The following is a 23,160-nucleotide window of genomic DNA, read 5'->3' as shown; positions in this document are numbered from 1 at the left end:
TGTATATTTTGGAGATTAATCCTTTGTCAGTTGCTTTGCAAATATTTTCTCCCATTCTGAGGATTGTCTTTTCATCTTGTTTACGGTTCCCTTTGCTGTGCAAAAGCTTTTAAGTTTCATTAGGTCCCATTGCTTATTTTTGTTTTTATTTCCATTTCTCTAGCAGGTGGGTCAAAAAGGATCTTGCTGTGATTTATGTCATAGGTTGTTCTGCCTATGTTTTTCTTTAAGAGTTTTATAGTGTCTGGCTGTACATTTAGGTCTTTAATCCACTTTGAGTTTATTTTTGTGTATGGTGTTAGGAAGTGTTCTAATTTCATTCTTTTACATGTAGCTGTCCAGTTTTCCCAGCAACACTTATTGAAGAGGCTGTCTTTTCTCCATTGTATATTCTTGCCTCTATCAAAGATAAGGTGACCATAAGGTGCATGGGTTTATCTCTGGGCTTTCTATCCTGTTCCGTTGATCTATATTTCTCTTTTTGTGCCAGCACCATACTGTCTTGATTACTGTAGCTTTGTATTATAGTCTGAAGTCCAGGAGCCTGATCCCTCCAGCTCCATTTTTCTTTCTCATGATTGCTTTGGCTATTTGGGGTCTTTTGTGTTTCCATACAAATTGTAAAATTTTTTGTTCTACCTCTGTGAAAAATGCCATTGGTAATTTGATAGGGATTGCATTGAATCTGCAGATTGCTTTGAGTAGTATAGTCATTTTCACAATGTTGATTCTTCCAATTCAGGAGCATGGTATATGTCTCCATCTGCTTGTGTCATCTTTAATTTCTTTCATCAGTGTCTTATAGTTTTCTGCATACAGGTTTTTTGTCTTCTTAGGTAGGTTTATTCCTAGATATTTTATTCTTTTTGTTGCAGTGGTAAATGGGAGTGTTTCCTTAATTTCCCTTTCAGATTTTTCATCATTAGTGTATAGGAATGCAAGAGATTTCTGTGCATTAATTTTGTATCCTGCTACTTTACCAAATTCATTGATTAGCTCTAGTAGTTTTCTGGTAGCATCTTTAGGATTCTCTATGTATAGTATCATGTCATCTGCAAACAGTGACAGTTTAACTTCTTCTTTTCTATTTGGATTCCTTTTACTTCTTTTTCTTCTCTGATTGCTGTGGCTGAAACTTCCAAAACTAAGTTGAATGATAGTGGTGAGAGTGGGCAACCTTGTCTTGTTCCTTATCTTAGTGGAAATGGTTTCATTTTTCCCCATTGAGAATGATGTTGGCTGCAGGTTTGTCATATATGGCCTTTATTATGTTGAGGTAAGTTCCCTCTATGCCTACTTTCTGGAGAGGTTTTATCATAAATTGGTGTTGAATTTTGTAAAACGCTTTTTCGGCATCTATTGAGATGATCATATGGGTTTTCTCCTTCAATTTGTTAATATGGTGTATCACATTGATTGATTTGTGTATATTGAAGAATCCTTGCATTCCTGGGATAAACCCCACTTAATCATGGTGTATGATCTGTTTAAAGTGCTGTTGGATACTGTTTGCTAGTATTTTGTTGAGGGTTTTTGCATCTGTGTTCATCAGTGTTACTGGCCTGTAGTTTTCTTTGTGACAGCTTTGTCTGGTTTTGGTATCAGGGTGATGGTGGCCTCATAGAATGAGTTTGGGAGTGTTCCTCCCTCTGCTATATTTTGGAAGAGTTTGAGAACGATAGGTGTTAGCCCCTCTCTAAATGTTTGATAACATTCGCCTGTGAAGCCATCTGGTCCTGGGCTTTTGTTTGTTGAAAGATTTTTAATCACAGTTTCAATTTCATTACTTGTGATTGGTCTGTTTATATTTTCTATTTCTTCCTGGTTCTGTCTTGGAAGGTTTTGCTTTTCTAAGAATTTGTCCATTTCTTCCAGGTTGTCCATTTTATTGGCATACAATTGATTGTAGTAATCTCTCATGATCCTTTATATTTCTGCAGTGTCTGTTGTAACTTCTTGTTCATTTCTGATTTTATTGATTTGAGTCCTCTCCCTCTTTTTCTTGATGAGTGTGGCTAATGGTTTATCAATTTTGTTTATCTTCTCAAAGAACCAGGTTTTAGTTTTATTGATCTTTGCTATTGTTTCCTTCATGTCTTTTTCATTTATTATCTGATCTGATCTTTATGATTTCTTCTGCTAACTTTGGGGGTTTTTTTGGTTCCTTTTTCTCTATTTGCTTTAGGTGTAACATTAGGTTGTTTATTTGAGAGTTTTCTTGTTTCTTGAGGTAAGAATATATTGCTATAAACTTCCCTCTTAGAACTGGTTTTGCAGCATCCCATAGGCTTTGGGTTGTCATGTTTTCATTGTCATTTGTTTCTAGATAGTTCTTGATTTCCTCTTTGATTTCTTCAGTGATCTCTTGGTTATTTAGTAGTGTATTGTTTAGCCTCCATGTGTTTGTATTTTTTACAGATTTTTTTCCCTGTAATTGATATCTAGTCTTGTAGTGTTGTGGTTCGAAAAGATACTTGATATGATTTCGGTTTTCTTAAATTCACCAAGGCTTGATTTGTGACCCAAGATATGATCTATCCTGGAGAATGTTCCATGAGCACTTGAGAAGAAAGTGTGTTCTGTCGTTTTTGGATGGAATCTCCTATAATTATCAGTTAAGTCCATCTTGTTTAATATGTCATTTAAAGCTTCTCTTTCCTTATTTATTTTCATTTTGGACGATCTGTCCATTGGTGTAAGTGAGATGTTAAAGTCCCCCACTATTATTGTGTTATTGTCGATTTCCTCTTTTAGAGCTGTTAGCAGTTGCCTTATGTGTTGAGGTGCTCCTATGTTTGATGCCTGTATATTTATAATTGTTATATCTTCTTCTTGGATTGATCCCTTGATCATTATGTAGTGTCCTTCCTTGTCTCTTGTAACATTCTTTATTTTAAAGTCTATTTTATCTGAGTATTGCTACTCGAGCTTTCTTCTGATTTCCATTTGCATGGAATATCTTTTTCCATCCCCTCACTTTCAGTCTGTATGTGTCCCTAGGTCTGAAGTAGGTCTCTTGTAGACAGCATATGTACAGGTCTTGTTTTTGTATCCATTCAGCCAGTCTGTGTCTTTTGGTTGGAGCATTTAATCCATTTACATTTAAGGTAACTCTTGATATGTATGTTCCTATTACCATTTTCTTAGTTTTTTGGGGTTTGTTATTTTAAGTCTTTTCCTCCTCTTGTGTTTCCTGCCTAGAGAAGTTCCTTTAGCATTTGTTGTAAAGGTGGCTTGGTGGTGCTGGATTCTGTTAGCTTTTGCTTCTCTGTAAAGATTTTAATTTCTCCATCGAATTTGAATGAGATCCTTGCTGGGTAGAGTAATCTTGGTTGTAGGTTTTTCCCTTTCATCACTTAAATATGTCCTGCCACTCCCTACTGGCTTGCAGTTTCTGCTGAAAGATCAGCTGTTAACCTTATGGGGATTCCCTTGTATGTTATTTGTTGTTCTTCCCTTGCTGCTTTTAATATTTTTTCTTTAACTTTTGATAGTTCGATTAATATGTGTCTTGGCGTGTTTCTCCTTGGATTTATCCTGCTTGGAACTCTCTGTGCTTCCTGGACTTGATTGACTATTTCCTTTCCATATTAGGGAAGTTTTCAACTGTATTCTCTTGAAATATTTTCTCAGTCCCTTTCTTTTTCTTTTCTTCTTCTGGGACACCTATAATTTAAATGTTGATGTGTTTAATGTTGTCCCAGAGGTCTCTGAGACTGTTCTCAATTCTGTTCATTCTTTTTTCTTTATTCTGCTCTGAGGTAATTATTTCCACTATTTGATCTTCCAGGTCACTTGTCCATTCTTCTGCCTCAGTTATTCTTCTATTGATTCCTTCTAGAGAATTTTAAATTTCATTTATTGTGTTGTTCATCATTGTTTGTTTGCTCTTTAGTTCTTCTAGGTCCTTGTTAAATGTTTCTTATATTTTCTCCATTCTGTTTCCAAGATTTTGGATCATCTTTACTATCATTATTCTGAATTCTTTTTCAGGTAGACTGCCTATTTCCTCTTCATTTGTTTGGTCTGGTGGGTTTTTACCTTGCTCCTTCATCTGCTGTATATTTCTCTGTCTTCCCATCTTGCCTAACTTAGTGTGTTTGGGGTCTCCAGCCTGCAGGTTTGTAGTTCCCATTGTTTTTGGTGTCTGCCCCCAGTAGGTAAGGTTGGTTCAGTGGGTTGTGTCGGCTTCCTGGTGGAGGGGACTGGTGCCTGTGTTCTGGTGGATGAGGCTGGATCTTGTCTTTCTGGTGGTCAGGACCACGTCTGGTGTGTGTTTTGGGGATGTTTGTGAATTCAATATGATTTTAGGCAGCCTCTGTTCTAATGGGTGGGGTTGTGTTCCTGTCTTGCTAGTTGTTTGGCGTGGGATGTCTAGTACTGGAGCTTGCTGGTCGTTGAGTGGAGCTGGGTGTAAGCATTGAGACGGAGGTCTCTGGGAGAGCTCTTGCCGATTGATATTATATTGATATCTTGCCGGGATATCTGTGGTGGTCCAGTGTCCTGAACTCGGCTCTCTCACTTCAGAGACTCAGACCTGACCCCTGGCCAGAGCACCAAGACCCTGTGAGCCACATGGCTCTTTTGGGAAGTCTGAGGTCTTCTGCCAGCATTCAGTAGGTATTCTGTAGTATTTGTTCCACATGTAGATGTATTTTTCCGAGATCAAACGAGATCAGGCGTGTTCAGGATGGTATGGCGGTAGACTGTAGATGTATTTTTGATGTATTTGTGGGGAGGAAAGTGATCTCCATGTCTTACTCCTCCACCACCTTGAAGGTCCTCCATCTCTTTGTTTATTTTGGATAACAGTCCCTTATCAGGTATGTCTTTTGCAAATATTTTCTCCCAAACTGTGGCTTGTCTCCTCATTCTCCTTACATTGTCTTTTGCAAAGCAGTTTTTAATTTTAATGAAGTCCAGCTTATCAGTTATGTCTTTCATGGATTGTTCCTTCAGTGTTGTATTAAAAAAGTCATTGCTATGCTCAAGTCATGTAGATTTTCTCATATGTTATTTTCTAGGAGTTTTACAGTTTTGCATTTTACATTTAGCTCTGTGATCCATTTTGAGTTAACTTTTGTGAAGCGTGTAAGGTCTGTATCTAGGTTCATTTTTTTTTTGCACTGGATGTTCAGTTGTTCCAGCACTATTTGTTGAAGAGACTATCTTTGCTCCATCGTATAGCTTATGCTCCTTTGTCAAAGATCAGTTGATTATATTTATGGGGATCTATTTCTTGGCTGTCTGTTCTGTTCCACTGATCTATTTGTCTATTTTTTTGCCATCTATTTGTGTACACTGTCTTGATTACTGTAGCTTTACAGTAAGTCTTGAAGTTGGGTAGTGATAGTAGTTCATCATTTTCTCCTTGAATATCATATTGGCTATTCTGGGTCTTTTGCTTATAATCCACTTTTCTTCTTTTTTCTTTTTTTTTTTGCGGTACGCGGGCCTCTCACCACTGTGGCCCCTCCTGCTGCGGAGCACAGGCTCCGGACGCACAGGTCCAGCAGCCATGGCCCACAGGCCCAGATGCCCCGCGGTATGTGGGATCCTCCCGGACCGGGGCACGAACCCGCGTCCCCTGCATCGGCAGGCGGACTCCCAACCGCTGCACCACGAGGGAAGCCCTATAATCCACTTTTGAGAGAGAAATGGGATTCTGTTAATAATAACCTCAGGATTTCCCTGGTGGTGCAGTGGTTGAGAATCTGTCTGCCAATGCATGGGACATGGGTTTGATCCTTGGTCTGAGAAGATCCCACATGCAGTGGAACAACTAAGCCCGTGCGCCACAACTACTGAGCCTGCACTCTAGAGCCCACGTGCCACAAGTACTGAAGCCCACGTGCCTAGAGCCCGAGCTCCGCAACAAGAGAAGCCACCGCAGTGAGAAGCCCGCACACTGCAACGAAGAGTAGCCCCCACTTGCTGCAACTAGAGGAAGCCCGCGCGCAACAACAAAGACCCAAGGCAGTCATAAATAAATAAATAAATAGTAATAATAATAATAACCTCAGAATAACAGGTGTAAACTAGGACTGTCCTGAGCACACTGGGACAGGTAGTCACTTTGTCTATAATTGCCTTATTTCTAGGGCAATTCAAATCATCTTCTGCTATTTGGTCTTCATGTCACATAGTCTTTTTGATGAAGCCATCAGTCATTGTGGGAGGAAGACAGGGAAGAACCAGGAACATTGAGATGTTTGTTAGCTTTCATCTTTGAGCATTAAAACTCCTAAACTTCAGGTACAAACTGTATGTCCTGGTGTTCTTGAATTTGGATCTGTTAAAATTTTCAGCAATGTTGTTTCTTGAGGTGGTTTGAGTTAGAATATTCAGTGTGGTCATCAGGAGACAGTCATATACTAAAGAGTAGTCACAAAAAAGAAATTTACCAGTTTTTGCACCTCTTGAATAATGTGACTTGGATATTAAAATTTGGTATGGTTCAAAGAGGGACCAAATATTGTTCAATGGTTAACTGCCTTAATGTATCAAAGACTTTTTGGTGTGTAGGGAAAAATACACTTATAAATGTGAATGTTGTTGTGCTATGCTATTTTTTCTGCAAAACTCCTTAAATTATATTTGTCGGATTAAATTCTTCCTTTATTCTAAAGCTTATTGTTTATGAAATTTACTATTTCTAGAATATATACATGAAGACCAGAATTCTGACACTTTAAGTAAAAACATGTATTCAGTTAAAACTTAATTGGTTATTGACACTATCTTGAGTATTTTAAAAAGTATGTTTCAGGCACATATAATGGTGTACGTAATTCGTGAATGTATATGAATGATGAATATAACTGGTGAATTTAGTATCAAAATTAAGTAGAAGCTACATGAAACTTTACTCTAAAATTTTGTTAGTTCAATTTTTTGATGGCTCTAAAGAAACTCTTAAAACTCTTTTAGCTCTGTTTGATTTGTATGAGTGGAGAGAATTATCCTTTGGGATTTATTGCTGAGTATTTAACAGGGGAGAATTGTTGCTATTTTTCCTCAAGAAATTCATTTAATTGCTTCAGACAGTATGTTAACAGATTTTTGTTTCCTCTCAGGCTATGGCTTATGCTGTACCAGCCTAAGCTTTTCTCACTTCAGCTAATTAAGACTAATACCATTGTGTTCCTGCCACTCCAGTTCTAATTTAGCCTTTCCAAAAAGAATGCTGGTTAAGAAGTAAAGCTATAGATGACAGAGGATAAAAATAATTTTGTACTTCATTAACCATCAGTCTTTGTAGCTTCACTTCTGTTGTCTTAATGTGAGAAGAATCGTTAGTTAAAAAAAATTTGCTCTTCTGAGCTGTTTGTGGTATATCATGGAGCCATGCTAGTGTCAGAAATGGGTCTTTAGGACAGTTCTTAATACAATATGTGAAAAAATACCATAAAAAACATTACATTCAGTAAATACGTGCTGCATAAACATGCTAAAATGTTTTTGTTTTTATTAAAGAAAAGGCAAAATGGTCTTCTGTCAGGTTCAAGTAGGTAAAATGAACCTTGAGGTAAGGTTTAAGGTTACATTGGTCAACTGAGATCCTTCTAATAACTATTTGTTCTTTAGACTTACTTAAAAAAATTTTATTGGAGTATAGTTGATTTAAAATATTGTGTTAGTTTTAGCTGTACTGCAAAGTGAATCAATTATACATATACATCTATCCACTCTTTTTTAGATTCTTTTCCCGTATAGGTCATTACAGAGTATTGAGAAGAGTTCCCTGTGCTATGCAGTAGTTCCCTATTAGTTACCTATTTTATATATAGTAGTGTGTATATATCAATCCCAATCTCCCAATTTATCCCTCCCCCTTTCCCCACCTGGTAACCATAAGTTTATTTGTACATCTGTGACTCTGTTTCTGTTTTGTAAATAAGTTCATTTGTACCATTTTTTTGGATTCCACATATAAGTGATATCATATGATGTTTGTCTTTCTCTGTCTGACTTACTCAGTATGACAATCTCTAGGTTCATCCATGTTGCTGCAAATGACATTATTTTGTTCTTTTTTATGGCTGAGTAGTATTAAGACTTATTATTATTTTTTTTTTCCTGTACGTGGGCCTCTCACTGTTGTGGCCTCTCCCATTGCAGAGCACAGGCTCTGGACACACAGGCTCAGCGGCCATGGCTCACGGGCCCAGCCCCTCCACGGCATGTGGGATCTTCCCGGACTGGGGCACGAACCCGTGTCCCCTGCATCAGCAGGCAGACTCTCAACCACTGCGCCACCAGGGAAGCCCTATTTTTTTTAATTTTTGAATTTTATTTTATTTATTTTGTTATATAGCAGGTTCTTATTAGTGATCAGTTTTATAAACATCAGTGTATACATGTCAATCCCAATCACCCAATTCAGCACACCACCATCCCCACCCCCCCCCATGGCTTTCCCCCCTTGGTGTCCATACATTTGTTCTCTACATCTGTGTCTCAACTTCTGCCCTGCATACCGGTTCATCTGTACCATTTTTCTAGGTTCCACATACATGCGTTCATATACGATATTTGTTTTTCTCTTTCTGACTTACTTCAGTCTGTATGACAGTCTCTAGATCCATCCACGTCACTACAAATGACCCAATTTTGTTCCTTTTTAGGGCTGAGTAATATTCCATTGTTATATGTACCACATCTTCTTTATCCATGCATCTGTCGATGGGCATTTAGGTTGCTTCCATGACTTGGCTATTGTAAATAGTGCTGCAGTGAACATTGGGGTGCATGTGTCTTTTTGAATTATGGTTTTCTCTGGGTATATGCCCAGTAGTGGGATTGCTGGATCATATGGTAATTCTATTTTTGGTTTTTTAAGGAACCTCCATACTGTTCTCCATAGTGGCTGTATCAATTTACATTCCCACCAACAGTGCAAGAGGGTTCCCTTTTCTCCACACCCTCTCCAGCGTTTCTTATTTGTAGGTTTTCTGATGATACCCATCCTAACTGGTGTGAAGTGATACCTCATTGTAGTTTTGATTTGCATTTCTCTAATAATTAGGGATGTTGAACAGCTTTTCATGTTCTTCTTGGCCATCTGTATGTCTTCTTTGGAGAAATGTCTATTTAGGTCTTCCGCCCATTGTTGGATTGGGTTGTTTGTTTAATATTGAGCTGCATGAGCTGTTTATATATTTTGGAGATTAATCCTTTGTCCGTAGATTCGTTTGCAAATATTTTCTCCCATTCTGAGGGTTGTCTTTTCCTCTTGTTTATGGTTTCCTTTGCTGTGCAAAAGCTTTTAAGTTTCATTAGGTCCCATTTGTTTATTTTTGTTTTTATTTCCATTGCTCTAAGATCAAAAAAGATCTTGCTGTGATTTATGTCAAAGAGTGTTCTTCCTATGTTTTCCTCTAAGAGTTTTATAGTGTCCGGTCTTACATTTAGGTCTCTTATCCATTTTGAGTTTATTTTTGTGTATGGTGTTAGGGAGTATTCTAATTTCATTCTTTCACATGTAGCTGTCCAGTTTTCCCAGCACCACTTATTGAAGAGACTGTCTTTTCTCCATTGTATATCCTTGCCTCCTTTTTCATAGATTATTTGACCATAGGTGCGTGGGTTTATCTCTGGGCTTTCTATCTTGTTCCATTGATCTTTGTTTCTGTTTTTATGCCAGTACCATATTGTCTGGATTACTGTAGCTTTGTAGTATAGTCTTAAGTCAGGGAGTCTGATTCCTCCAGCTCCGTTTTTTTCCCCCACAAGACTGCTTTTGCTATTCGGGGTCTTTCATGTCTCCATACAAATTTTAAGATTATTTGTTCTAATTCTGTAAAAAATGCCATTGGTAATTTGATAGAGATTGCATTGAATCTGTATATTGCTTAGGGTAGTGTAGTCATTTTCACAATATTGACTTTTCCAATCCAAGAACATGGTATATCTCTCCATCTGTTGGTATCATCTTTACTTTCGTTCATCAGTGTCTTATAGTTTTCTGCATACAGGTCTTTTGTTTCCCTAGGAGGGTTTATTGCTAGGTATTTTATTCTTTTTGTTGCAATGGTAAATGGGAGTGTTCCCTTAATTTCTCTTTCAGAGTTTTCATCATTAGTGTATAGGAATGCAAGAGATTTCTGTGCATTAATTTTGTGTCCTGCTACTTTACCAAATTCATTGATTAGCTCTAGTAGTTTTCTAGTGGCCTTTTTAGGATTCTTTATGTATAGTATCATGTCATCTGCAAACAGTGACAGTTTTACTTCTTCTCTTCCAATTTGTATTCCTTTTATTTCTTTTTCTTCTCTGATTGCCATGACTAGGACTTCCAAAACTATGTTGAATAATAGTGGTGAGAGTGGACATCCTTGTCTTGTTCCTGATCTTAGAGGAAATGCTTTCAGTTTTTCACCATTGAGAATGAGGTTTGCTGTGGGTTTGTCATATATGGCCTTTATTATGTTTAGGTAAGTTCCCTCTATGCCTACTTTCTGGATGGTTTTTATCATAAATAGGTGTTGAATTTTGTTAGAAGTGTTTTCTGCATCTATTGAGATGATCATATGGTTTTCCTTCTTCAATTTGTTAATATCACATTGATTGATTTGCATATATTGAAGAATCCTTGCATCCCTGGGTAAATCCCACTTGATCATGGTGTATGATCCTTTTTATGTGTTGTTGGAGTCTGTTGGCTAGTCTTTTGTTGAGTATTTTTGCATGTATATTCATCAGTGATATTGGTCTGTAATTTTCTTTTTTTGTAGTATCTTTGTCTGGTTTTAGTATCAGAGTGATGGTGGCCTCATAGAATGAGTTTGGGAGTGTTCCTTCCTCTGCGATTTTTTGGAAGAGTTTGAGAAGGATGGGTGTTAGCTCTTCTCTAAATGTTTCATAGAATTCATCTGTGAAGCCATCTGGTCCTGGACTTTTGTTTGTTGGAAGATTTTTAATCACAGTTTCAATTTCATTACTTGTGATTGGTCTGTTCATACTTTCTATTTCTTCCTGGTTCAGTCTTGGATGGTTATACCTTTGTAAGAATTTGTCCATTTCTTCCAGGTTGTCCATTTGATTGGCATAGAGTTGCTTGTTGTAGTCTCTAAGGATGCTTTGTATTTCTGCGGTTTCTGTTGTAACTTCTCCTTGTTCATTTCTAATTTTAGTGATTTGAGACCTCTCCCTCTTTTTCTTGATGTGTCTGGCTAATGGTTTATCAATTTTGTTTATCTTCTCAAAGAACCAGCTTTTAGTTTTATTGATCTTTGCTATTGTTTTCTTTGTTTCTATTTCATTTATTTCTGCTCTGATCTTGATGATTTCTTTCCTTCTGCTAACTTTGGGTTTTGTTTGTTCTTCTTTCTCTAGTTCCTTTAGGTTTAACGTTAGATTGTTTATTTGAGATTTTTCTTGTTTCTTGAAGTAGCCTCGTATTGCTATAAACTTCCCTCTTAGAACTGCTTTTGCTGCATCCCGTAGGTTTTGGATCGTCGTGTTTTCATTGTCATTTGTCTCTAGGTATTTTTTGATTTCCTCTTTGATTTTTTCAGTGATCTCTTGTTTATTTAGTAATGTATTGTTTAGCCTCCATGTGTTTGTGTTTTTATGTTTTTTTCCCTGTAATTGATTTCTAATCTCATAGCGTTGTGGTCAATAAAGATGCTTGATATGAGTTCAATTTTCTTAACTTTACTGAGGCTTGGTTTGTGACCCAAGATGTGATCTGTCCTGGAGAATGTTCCATCCGCACTTGAGAGGAAAGTGTAATCTGCGCTTTTTGGATGGAATGTCCTATAAATATCAATTAAATCTATCAGGTCTATGTGTCATTTAAAGCTGTGTTTCCTTATTAATTTTCTGTTTGGATGATCTGTCCATTGTTGTAAGTGAGGTGTTAAAGTCCCCCACTATTGTGTTACTGTCGATTTCCTCTTTTATAGCTGTTAGCAGTGGCCTTATGTATTGAGATGCTCCTATGTTGGGTGCATATATGTTTATAATTGTTATATCTTCTCCTTGGATTGATCCCTTGATCATTATGTAGTGTCCTTCCTTGTCTCTTGTAACATTCTTTATTTTAAAGTCTATTTTATCTCATATAAGTATAGCTACTCCAGCTTTCTTTTGATTTTCATTTGCATGGAATATCCTTTTCCATCCCCTCACTTTCAGTCTGTTGTGTCCCTAGGTCTGAAGTGAGTCTCTTGTAGACAGCATATATATGGTTCTCTTTTTGTATCCATTCAGCAAGCCTATGTCTTTTGATTGGAGCATTTAATCCATTCATGTTTAAGGTAATTATTGACATGTATGTACCTATGACCATTTTCTTAATTGTTTTGTTTTTGTGTTTGTAGTTCCTTTTGTTCTCTTGTATTTCCCACTTAGAGAAGTTCCTTTAGCATTTGTTTTAGAGTTCGTTTGGTGGTGCTGAATTTTCTTAGCTTTTGCTTGTCTGTACAGCTTTTGATTTCTCCGTCAAATCTGAATGAGATCCTTGCCGGGTAGAGTAATCTTGGTTGTAGGTTTTCCCTTTCATCACTTTAAGTATATCATGCCACTCCCTTCTGGGTTGTAGAGTTTGTACTAAGAAATCAGCTGTTAACCTTATGGGGATTCCCTTGTATGTTATTTGTTGTTTTTCCCTTGCTGCTTTCAATAATTTTTCTTTGTCTTTAATTTTTGTCAATTTGATTACTATGTGTCTCAGCATGTTTCTCCTTGGGTTTATCCTGTATGGGACTTGCTGCGCTTCCTGGACTTGGGTGGCTATTTCCTTTCCCATGTTAGGGAAGTTTTTGACTGTAATCTCTTCAGATATATTCTCGGGTCCTTTCTCTCTCTCTTCTCCTTCTGGGACCCCTATAATGCGAATGTTGTTGCGTTTAATGTTGTCTCTTAGGCTGTCTTCATTTCTTTTCATTCTTTTTTCTTTATTCTGTTCCGAGGCAGTGAATTCCACCATTCTGTCTTCCAGGTCACTTATCCGTTTTTCTGCCTCAGATATTCTGCTGTTGATTCCTTCTAGTGTAGCTTTCATTTCAGTTATTGTATTGTTCATCTCTGTGTGTTTGTTCTTTAATTCTTCTAGGTCTTTGTTAAACATTTTTGCATCTTCTCAGTCTTTGCCTCCATTCTTTTTCCGAGGTCCTGGATCATCTTCACTATCGTTATTCTGAATTCTTTTTCTGGATGGTTGCCTGTCTCCACTTCATTTAGTTGTTTTTCTGGGGTTTTATCTTGTTCCTTCATCTGGTACCTATCCCTCTCCCTTTTTATCTTGTCTGTCTTTTTTTTTTTTTTTTTTTTTTTTGTGGTACGCGGGCCTCTCACAGTTGTGGCTCCTCCCGTTGTGGAGCACAGGCTCCAGACGCGCAGGCGCAGTGGCCATGGCTCATGGGCCCAGCCGCTCCATGGCATGTGGGATCTTCCCAGACCGGGATACGAAGCTGTTTCCCCTGCATCGGCAGGCAGACTCTCAACCACTGCGCCACCAGGGAAGCCCTGTCTGTCTTTCTTTGAATGTGGTTTTTGTTCCACAGGCTGCAGGGTTGTAGTTCTTTTTGCTTCTGCTGTCTGCCCTCTGATGGATGAGGCTATCTAAGAGGCTTGTGTAAGTTTCCTGATGGGAGGGACTAGTTGTGGGGTAGAGCTGACTGTTGCTCTGGTGGGCAAAGCTCAGTAAAAGTTCAATCTGCTTGACTGTTGATGAGTGGGGCTGGGTTCCCTCCCTGTTGGTTGTTTGGCTTGAGGCAACCCAACAGTGGAGCCTACCTGGGCTCTTTGGTGGGGCTAATGACAGACTCTTGGAGGGCCCTCACCAAGGAGTACTTCCCAGAACATCTGCTACCAGTGTCCTTGTCCCCACGGTGAGCCACAGCCACCCCCCTCCTCTGCAGGAGACCCTCCAACATTAGCAGGTAGGTCTGGTTCAATCTTCCCTGGGGTCACTGCTCCTTCCTCTGGGTCCTGACGCGCTCCCTACTTTGTGTGTGCCCTACAAGAGTGGGGTCTCTGTTTTCCCCAGTCCTGTCGAAGTCCTGCAGTCAATTCCCACTAGGCTTCAAAGTCTGATTCTCTAGGAATTCCGCCTCTCATTGCCAGACCCCCAGGTTGGGAAGCCTGACGTGGGGCTCAGAACCTTCACTCCAGTGGGTGGACTTCTGTGCTATAAGTGTTCTGCAGTCTGTGAGTCACCCACCCAGCAGTTATGGGATTTGATTTTATTGTGATTGCGCCCCTCCTACTGTCTCATGGTGGCTTCTTCTTTGTCTGTGGATATGGGGTGTCTTTTTTGGTGAGTTCCAACCTCTTCTTGTCGATGATTGTCCAGCAGCTAGTTGTGATTCTGGTGTTCTCGCAAGAGGGAGTGAGGGCACGTCCTTCTACTCCACCATCTTGGTTTCTCTCAGGTCAGTCTTTTAGATGTATGATAAATGAAGGGATAGTTAGCATAGAAAATTGGTGATAATAAAGGAAAGATATATGAAATTATAGGTTTATTGCAGGTTGAATTGGTGAATTGAAATTTTTTTTGAACCTATACGATTTGGAATGGTTTATGTTGGGTTACATTTTTTTGCTCAAAGAATAGTTGGTTGGAAACATGCCACTTTAACAAATACTACTTTTTCTCCCATCTAAAAAGTTGTAATGGAGGTTTAGTGGTACATTGGCTTCCTAAAGACAACCTTTTAGGTATTTTGTTATGGATTTCTATAATACAGTATACTTGATTACAATGAGATTTCATTTTGGAAATCTATACTATAATCTATAACCTCTACTTAAAGACTTACAACTAACCTATACTTTACCTAAAATTGTTGGGAAAAGATGTAATTAAATACTTTTACCTCATATGGAATCAGAAAGTTTAGAATTCGTCATGCTTGAATATGTTAGTGATGGAAAACATTTTTAAAAAATAAGGTATGCTTAGCAATTTTATTCAGTTGGTAAATTCTAACGAATGTGTAATTTTTGTTTTGTTTCCTATACAGCATCGTTACTTATTCCTGCTGGTAAAACTCTTCCCACTTTTACCACAGCAGAACTGGTATGTATCTTATTTAAGAGATATATATATATATATATATTTTTTTTTTAATTTTTCTTTTCAGCTTTAAAACAGTTTGTCATTCTACAATGCAAAGCCTGAATAAGGACAAAATATAATCAGACAGTATATAGTATTAAATAGCATTTTCAGTATGGTATGGCATTAATTGTGTTATGTCATTTCTGTCCCTACCAACTTTGTGGTATTACGTGCATTTAAAAATCTATTCTTTTCTTTTTTCTGAATTTTATTTTATTTATTTTTTTATACAGCACGTTCTTATTAGTCATCCATTTTATGCACATCAGTGTATACATGTCAATCCCAATCTCCCAATTCATCACACCCCCTACACCCCCCAGCGCTTTCCCCCTTGGTGTCCATACATTTGTTCTCTACATCTGTGTGTCAATTTCTGCCCTGAAGACCAGTTCATCTGTACCATTTTTCTAGGTTACACATATATGCGTTAATATACGACATTTTTTTTTCTCTTTGTGACTTACTTCACTCTGTCTCAGAGTCTCTAGATTCATCCACGTCTCTATAAATGACCCAATTTCGTTCCTTTTTATGGCTGAGTAATATTCCAGTGTATATATGTACCACATCTTCTTTATCCACTCGTCTGTCGATGGGCATTTAGGTTGCTTCCATGACCTGGCTATTGTAAATAGTGCTGCAGTGAACATTGGGGTGCATGTGTCTTTTTGAATTATGGTTTTCTCTGGGTATATGCCCAGTAGTGGGATTGCTGGGTCATATGGCAACTGTAATTTTAGTTTTTTAAGGAAGCTCCATACTGTTCTGCATAGTGGCTGTATCAATTTACATTCCCACCAACAGTGCAAGTGGGTTCCCTTTTCTCCACACCCTCTCCAGCATTTGTTGTTGGTAGGTTTTCTTTCTTTTTTTTTTGCGGTACGTGGGCCTCTCACTGCTGTGGCCTCTCCCATTGCGGAGCACAGGCTCCAGACGTGCAGACTCAGTGGCCATGGCTCATGGACCCAGCCGCTCCACGGCACGCGGGATTCTCCCGGACCGGGGCATGAACCCGCGTCCCCTGCATCGGCAGGCGGACTCTCAACCACTGCACCACCAGGGAAGCCCGTTTGTAGGTTTTCTGATGATGCCAGTTCTAACTGGTGTGAGGTGTAGTTTTGATTTGCATTTCTCTAATAATTAATGACGTTAAGCAGCCTTTCATGTGCTTCGTGGGCATCTGTATGTCTTCTTTGGAGAAATGTCTATTTAGGTCTTCTGCCCATTTTTTGATTGGGTTGTTTGTTTTTTTAATATTGAGCTGCAAGAGCCGTTTATATATTTTGGAGATTAATCCTTTGTCCATTGATTCATTTGCAAATATTTTTTCCCATTCTGAGGGTTGTCTTTTTGTCTTGTTTGTAGTTTGCTTTGCAAAAGGTTTGAAGTTTCACTAGGTCCCATTTGTTTGTTTTTATTTCGATTACTCTAGGAGGTGGATCATAAAGGATCTTGCTTTAATTTTTGTCAAAGAGTCTTCTTCCTATGTTCTACTCTAAGAGTTTTATAGTGTCTGGTCTTACATTTTAGGTCTCGAATCCATTTTGAGTTTATTTTTGTGTATGGTGTTAGGGAGTGTTCTAATTTCATTCTCCTACATGTAGCTGTCCAGTTTTCCCAGCACCACTTATTGAAGAGACTGTCTTTTCTCCATTGTATATCCTTGCCTCCTTTTTCATAGATTATTTGACCATAGGTGCGTGGGTTTATCTCTGGGCTTTCTGTCCTGTTGCATTGATCTATATTTCTGTTTTTCTGCCAGTACCATATTGTCTTCATTACTGTAGCTTTGTAGTATAGTCTGAAGTCAGGGAGTCTGATTCCTCCAGCTCCGTTTTTTTCCCTCAAGACTGCTTTTGCTATTCGGGGTCTTTCATGTCTCCATACAAATTTTAAGATTTTTTATTCTTGTTCTGTAAAAAATGCTGTTGGTAATTTGATAAGGATTTCATTGATCTGTAGATTGCTTTGGGTAGTATAGTCATTTTCGCAATGTTGATTCTTCCAATCCAAGAACATGGTATATCTCTCTATCTGTTTCATCTTAAATTTCTTTCATAACTGTCTTAAAGTATTCTGCATACAGGTCTTTTGTCTCCTTAGGTAGGTTTATTCCTAGGTATTTGATTCTTTTTGTTGCAGTGGTAAATTGGAGTGTTTCCTTATTTCTCTTTCAGATTTTTCTTCATTAGTGTATAGGAATGCAAGAGATTTCTGTGCATTAATTTTGTATCCTGCTACTTTACCGAATTCATTGATTAACTCTAGTAGTTTTCTGGTAGCATCCTTAGGATTCTTTATGTTTACTATCATGTCATCTGCAAACAGTGACAGCTTTACTTCTTCTTTTCCGATTTGGATTCCTTTTATTTCTTTTTCTTCCCTGATTGCTGTAGCTAAAACTTCCAAAACTATACTGAATAATAATGGTGAGAGTGGACAACTTTGTCTTGTTCCTGATCTTAGAGGAAATGCTTTCACTTTTTCACCATTGAGAACAATGTTGGCTGTGGATTTGTCATATATGGCCTTTATTATGTTCAGGTAAGTTCCCTCTCTGCCTACTTTCTGGATGGTTTTTATCATAAATGGGTGTTGAATTTTGTCAAAAGCTTTTTCTGCATCTATTGAGATGATCATATGGTTTTTATTCTTCGTTAATATGGTGTATTGCATTGATTGATTTGTGTATATTGAAGAATCCTTGCATCCCTGGTATAAATCCCACTTGATCATCATGTATGATCCTTTTAATATGTTGTTGTATTCTGTGCTAGTATTTTGTTGAGGATTTTTGCATCTATATTCATCAGTGAGATTGGTCTGTCATTTTCTTTTTTTTGTAGTATCTTTGTCTGGTTTTGGTATCAGGGTGATGGCGGCCTCATAGAATGAGTTTGGAGTGTTCCTTCCTCTGCAGTTTTTTGGGAGAGTTTGAGAAGAATGGATGTTAGCTCTTCTCTGAATGTTTGATAGAATTCATTTGTGAAGCCATCTGGTTCTGGACTTTTGTTTGTTGGAAGATTTTCAATCACAGTTTCAATTTCAGTGCTTGTGATTGGTCTGTTCATATTTTCTATTTCTTCCTGGTTCAGTCTTGGAAGGTTATAACTTTCTAAGAATTTGTCCATTTTTTCCAGGTTGTTCATTTTATTGGCATAGAGTTGCTTGTAGTCTCTTAGGATGCTTTGTATTTCTGTGGTGTCTGTTGTATCTTCTCCTTGTTCATTTCTAATTTTAGTGATATGAGTCCTCTCCCTCTTTTTCCATTTTTTTTTGCGGTACGTGGGCCTCTCACTGTTGTGGCCTCTCCCATGGCGGAGCACAGGCTCCGGATGTGCAGGCTCAGTGGCCATGGCTCACAGGCCCAGCCGCTCTGCGGCATGTGGGATCTTCCCAGACCGAGGCACAAACCCGCGTCCCCTGCATTGGCAGGCGGACTCTCAACCACTGCGCCACCAGGGAAGCCCTCCCTCTTTTTCCTGATGAGTCTGGCCAGTGGTTTATCAATTTTGTTTATCTTCTCAAAGAACCAGCTTTTAGTTTTATTGATCTTAGCTATTGTTTTCTTTGTTTCTATTTCATTTATTTCTGCTCTGATCTTGATGATTTCTTTCCTTCTGCTAACTTTGGGTTTTGTTTGTTCTTCTTTCTCTAGTTCCTTTAGTTGTAAGGTTAGATTGTTTTTTTGAGATTTTTCTTTTTCTTGAGGTAGGCTTGTATAGCATAAACTTCCCTCTTAGAACTGCTCTTTCTGCATCCCGTAGGTTTTGGATCGTCTGTTTTCATTATCATTTGTCTCTAGTTATTTTTTGATTTCCTCTTTGATTTCTTCAGTGATCTCTTGTTTATTTAGTAATGTATTGTTTAGCCTCCATGTGTTTGTGTTTTTATGTTTTTTTTCCCCTGTAATTGATTTCTAATCTCATAGCGTTGTGGTCAGAAAAGATGCTTGATATGATTTCAGTTTTCTTAAATTTACTGAGGCTTGATTTGTGACCCAAGATGTGATCTGTCCTGGAGAATGTTCCATCTGCACTTGAGAGGAAAGTGTAATCTGTCATTTTTGGATGGAATGTCCTATAAATATCAATTAAATCTATCAGGTCTATTGTGTCATTTAAAGCTTGTGTTTCCATATTAATTTTCTGTTTGGATGATCTGTCCATTGTTGTAAGTGAGGTGTTAAAGTCCCCAACTATTACTGTGTTACTGTCGATTTCCACTTTTAGAGCTGTTAGCAGTGGCCTTATGTATTGAGGTGCTCCTATGTTGGGTGCATATTGTAAGGCCAACTGGCCCAAGGCGGGGGAATACAATCAGATTCACAGGTTGCATCAGAATGGAATTCTCTGGACCACCCAGTTCCAGAAACTTCCCTGGAGACATTCCGGACCACCGAGTTCCAGAAACTGCCCTGGAGACATTCCGGACCACCCAGTTCCAGGAGCTGACCTGGGGACTTTGAACCCAGTCCAGCCTTCCCGCCTTTCGAGGGGCGGGACTAACGGTCCCCCAGGATACCCGAAAAGACCACCAAATAAGGAATACCCTGCACCCTCCCAGATTCACCACACCCCTTTCCCTTCTTCCCCTATAAAACCTTGCCCAACCCTCGCCCAGGTGTGACTTCTCTGGCCCCTTTCTCTCGGACCAGTGAACCTCGCCCGGGAGCGCTCCCTAATAAAGCTCACTTGAAGCTTTCCTATGTTTCGTGGTGCTGTTTGTTAAGATCTGACCTTACACATATATGTCTATAATTGTTATATCTTCTCCTTGGATTGATCCCTTGATCATTATGTAGTGTCCTTCCTTGTCTCTTATAACATTCTTTATTTTAAAGTCTATTTTATCTGCTGTGAGTGTAGCTACTCCAGCTTTCTTTTTATTTCCATTTGCGTGGAATATTTTTCCATCCCCTCACTTTCAGTCTGTATGTGTCCCTGAGGTCTGAAGTGGGTCTCTTGTAGACAGCGTATATATGTGTCTCATTTTTGTATCCATTCAGCAAGGCTGTGTCTTTTGGGTGGAGCATTTAATCCATTCATGTTTAATTACCGATATGTATGTTCCTATTACTATTTTCTTAATTGTTTTGGGTTTTGTTTTTAGGTCTTTTTCTTCTCTTGTGTTTCCCACTTAGAGAATTTCCTTTAGCATTTGTTTTAGAGCTCATTTGGTGGTGCTGAATTCTCTTAGCTTTTGCTTGTCTGTAAAGCTTTTGATTTCTCCGTCAAATCTGAATGAGATCCTTGCCAGGTAGAGTAATCTTGGTTGTAAGTATTCCCTTTCATCACTTTAAGTATATCATGCCACTCCCTTCTGGGTTGTAGAGTTTGTACTGAGAAATCAGCTGTTAACCTTATGGGGATTCCCTTGTATGTTGTTTGTTGTTTTTCCCTTGCTGCTTTCAGTAATTTTTCTTTGTCTTTAATTTTTGCCAATTTGATTACTGTGTGTCTCGGTGTGTTTCTCCTTGGGTTTTTGCTGTATGGGACTCTCTGCACTTCCTGGACTTGGGTGGCTATTTCCTTTCCCATGTTAGGGAAGTTTTCGACTGTAGTCTCTTCAGATATGTTCTCGGGTCCTTTCTCTCTCTCTGTTCTCCTTCTTGGACCCCTGTTATGCAAATGTTGTTGCGTTTAATGTTGTCTCTTAGGCTGTCTTCATTTCTTTTCATTCTTTTTTCTTTATTCTGTTCCGAGGCAGTGAATTCCACCATTCTGTCTTCCAGGTCACTTACCCGTTCTTCTGCCTCAGTTTTTCTGCTATTGATTCCTTTTAGTGTATTTTTCATTTCAGTTATTGTGTTGTTCATCTCTGTTTGTTTGTTCTTTAATTCTTCTAGATCTTTGTTAAACATTTCTTGCATCTTTTCGATCTTTGCCTCCATTCTTTTTCTGAGGTTCTGGATCATCTTCACTATCATTATTCTGAATTCTTTTTCTGGATGGTTGCCTGTCTCCACTTTATTTAGTTGTTTTTCTGGGGTTTTATCTTGTTCCTTCATCTGGTACATAGCCCTCTGCCTTTTCATCTTGTCTACCTTACTGTGAATATGGTTATTGTTCCATAGGCTGCAGGATTGTAGTTCTTCTTGCTTCTGCTGTCTGCCCTCTGGTGCACGAGGCTATCTAAGAGGCTTGTGCAAGCTTCCTGATGGGAGGGACTGGTGGTGGGTAGAGCTGGGTGTTGCTGTGGTGTGCAGAGCTCAGTAAAAGTTTAATCCACTTGTCTGCTGATGGGTGGGGCTGTGTTCCCTCCCTCTTGGTTGTTTGGCCTGAGGCAACCCAACTTTGGAGACTTCCCAGGCTCTTTGGTGGGGCTAATGGCGGACTCTGGGAGGGCTCACGCCAAGGAGTACTCCCAGAACGTCTGCTACCAGTGTCCTTGTCCCCATGGTGAGCCACAGCCACCACCTGTCTCTGCAGGAGACCCTCCAACACTAACAGGTAGGTCTGGTTCTGTCTCGTATGCGGTCACTGCTCCTTCCCCTGGGTCCCAACATGCACACTACTTTGTGTTTGCCCTCCAAGTGTGGAGTCTCTGTTTCCCCCAGTCCTGTCAAAGTCCTGCAGTCAATTCCCGCTAGCCTTCCCAGTGTGATTCTCTAGGAATTCCTCCTCCTGTTGCCGGACCCCCAGATTGGGAAGCCTGATGTGGGGCTCAGAACCTTCACTCCAGGGGGTGGACTTCTGTGGTCTAAGTGTTCTCCAGTTTGTGAGTCACCCAGCCAGCAGTTATGGGATTTGATTTTACTGTGATTGTGCTCCTCCTGCCGTCTCATTGTGGCTTCTCCTGTGTCTTTGGGTGTGGGATATCTTTTTTGGTGAGTTCCAGTGTCTTCCTGTCGATGATTGTTCAGCAGTTAGTTGTGTTTCTGGTGTTGTTGCAAGGGGGACTGAGAGCACGTCCTTCTATTCTGCCATCTTGAACCAATATCTAAGATATATTTTAACAGAGATGCCTCAGTTTTAGTGAATGGTGGCAGAAGGCTGGGCAGAGATGTAATTTGTAATCCTCCTGTTGAATGAGAAAAGATGTGGTAAGGGATGAGGAGATAGAAATAGCTCCTATAACATAGGTGTTGCAAAAATTCAGGAGTTCCAGAATTAATATTTTCTTACCAACTTTTCCTGTCTTCCAGAGCAGTTGTTAGCATCTGCCAAGACTGTGCCTACAAGGTTACGAAATTTCTTAACTTACATTGTATGGAGTTTTAATACACTGTATAATGTTACATACTTGGTGGATCCTAAATAGATGATTTTGATACGAATGTTTTTCTGATTTTTTTTCCCCTAGGGTTGAGGCACATCATAATTCTTCCTTTTATTTAAGTGGAATATTTTGGTTATTTTTTTACCATTGTATAATAGAGGTTAGATTTCCTCCCCCCTGGGATTTGGGGGCAGAAGATAAAATTAAAACTTATATATAGAAAATTGAGTACTTTTCAGGTGGGGCAAAATAGAACTTTTTCTCTGTTACCTTTCTTTGAAGGTAAAACGTGATATATAAAGTTTTTCATTTTCTTTCAGCCCATGAGCTTCCTTTCTAGGGTACAGGATTTTAGTAGGCCATTTATTTCTATTTCTTCATTAAGAACAAACAAAAAGTATAGCCCTTACTAGGATTTTTGGGAAGAATGGTGCTGGTTTTGATATGAAACCAGTGAAGAAATATCTCTGCCTTTGAAATTCTTGGCAATACCTTTTCTCCTCATTAAAGAAATAGTATGCTTCTAAAGAGTAAAACCAAACAAATTTATAAAATAAAAAGTGATAGAACCCTGTAGTATTATAACCCAAAGATAACTGTTTTAACTGTATGATGTATATCCATTTAGACTTCTTTCATTAAAGAAAGTTAACCTTAATTTTCAGGGTAAAAGCAGGATCATTCTCTGTACTGTTTCCGTAATTTTTTTTTAAACTTAGTAATATAGATGGACTGTTTTCAATGCCAGTTAAATATTGATTAGCCTTAGTGGATGTATCAAGTTTAATTAACCAGTCTTTTGTTTATGGACATTTAAATTCTTGCTAGTGTTTTTCTAATATAGCATTCCAGTGATTACACTTGTA

General features: G+C 38.7%; 1 protein-coding gene across 2 annotated transcripts in view; it reads left to right on the top strand.

Annotated features, from left to right (window-relative positions):
- The window catches only part of GTF2A1L (general transcription factor IIA subunit 1 like), a 59,583-nt gene that overhangs the window by 9,382 nt on the left and 27,041 nt on the right, over positions 1-23,160 (top strand). For both annotated transcript variants that reach the window (XM_060026656.1, XM_060026658.1), the window contains one exon: positions 14,973-15,028. In XM_060026656.1, the coding sequence (XP_059882639.1) occupies positions 14,973-15,028 (56 nt within the window). The remainder of the gene's footprint in view (positions 1-14,972; positions 15,029-23,160) is intronic.

This window comes from Delphinus delphis, chromosome 12 (genome assembly GCF_949987515.2).
Source record: "Delphinus delphis chromosome 12, mDelDel1.2, whole genome shotgun sequence".
In the NCBI taxonomy this organism is placed as follows: Eukaryota; Metazoa; Chordata; class Mammalia; order Artiodactyla; family Delphinidae; genus Delphinus; species Delphinus delphis.
This window is presented reverse-complemented; position numbering and strand designations above follow the sequence as displayed.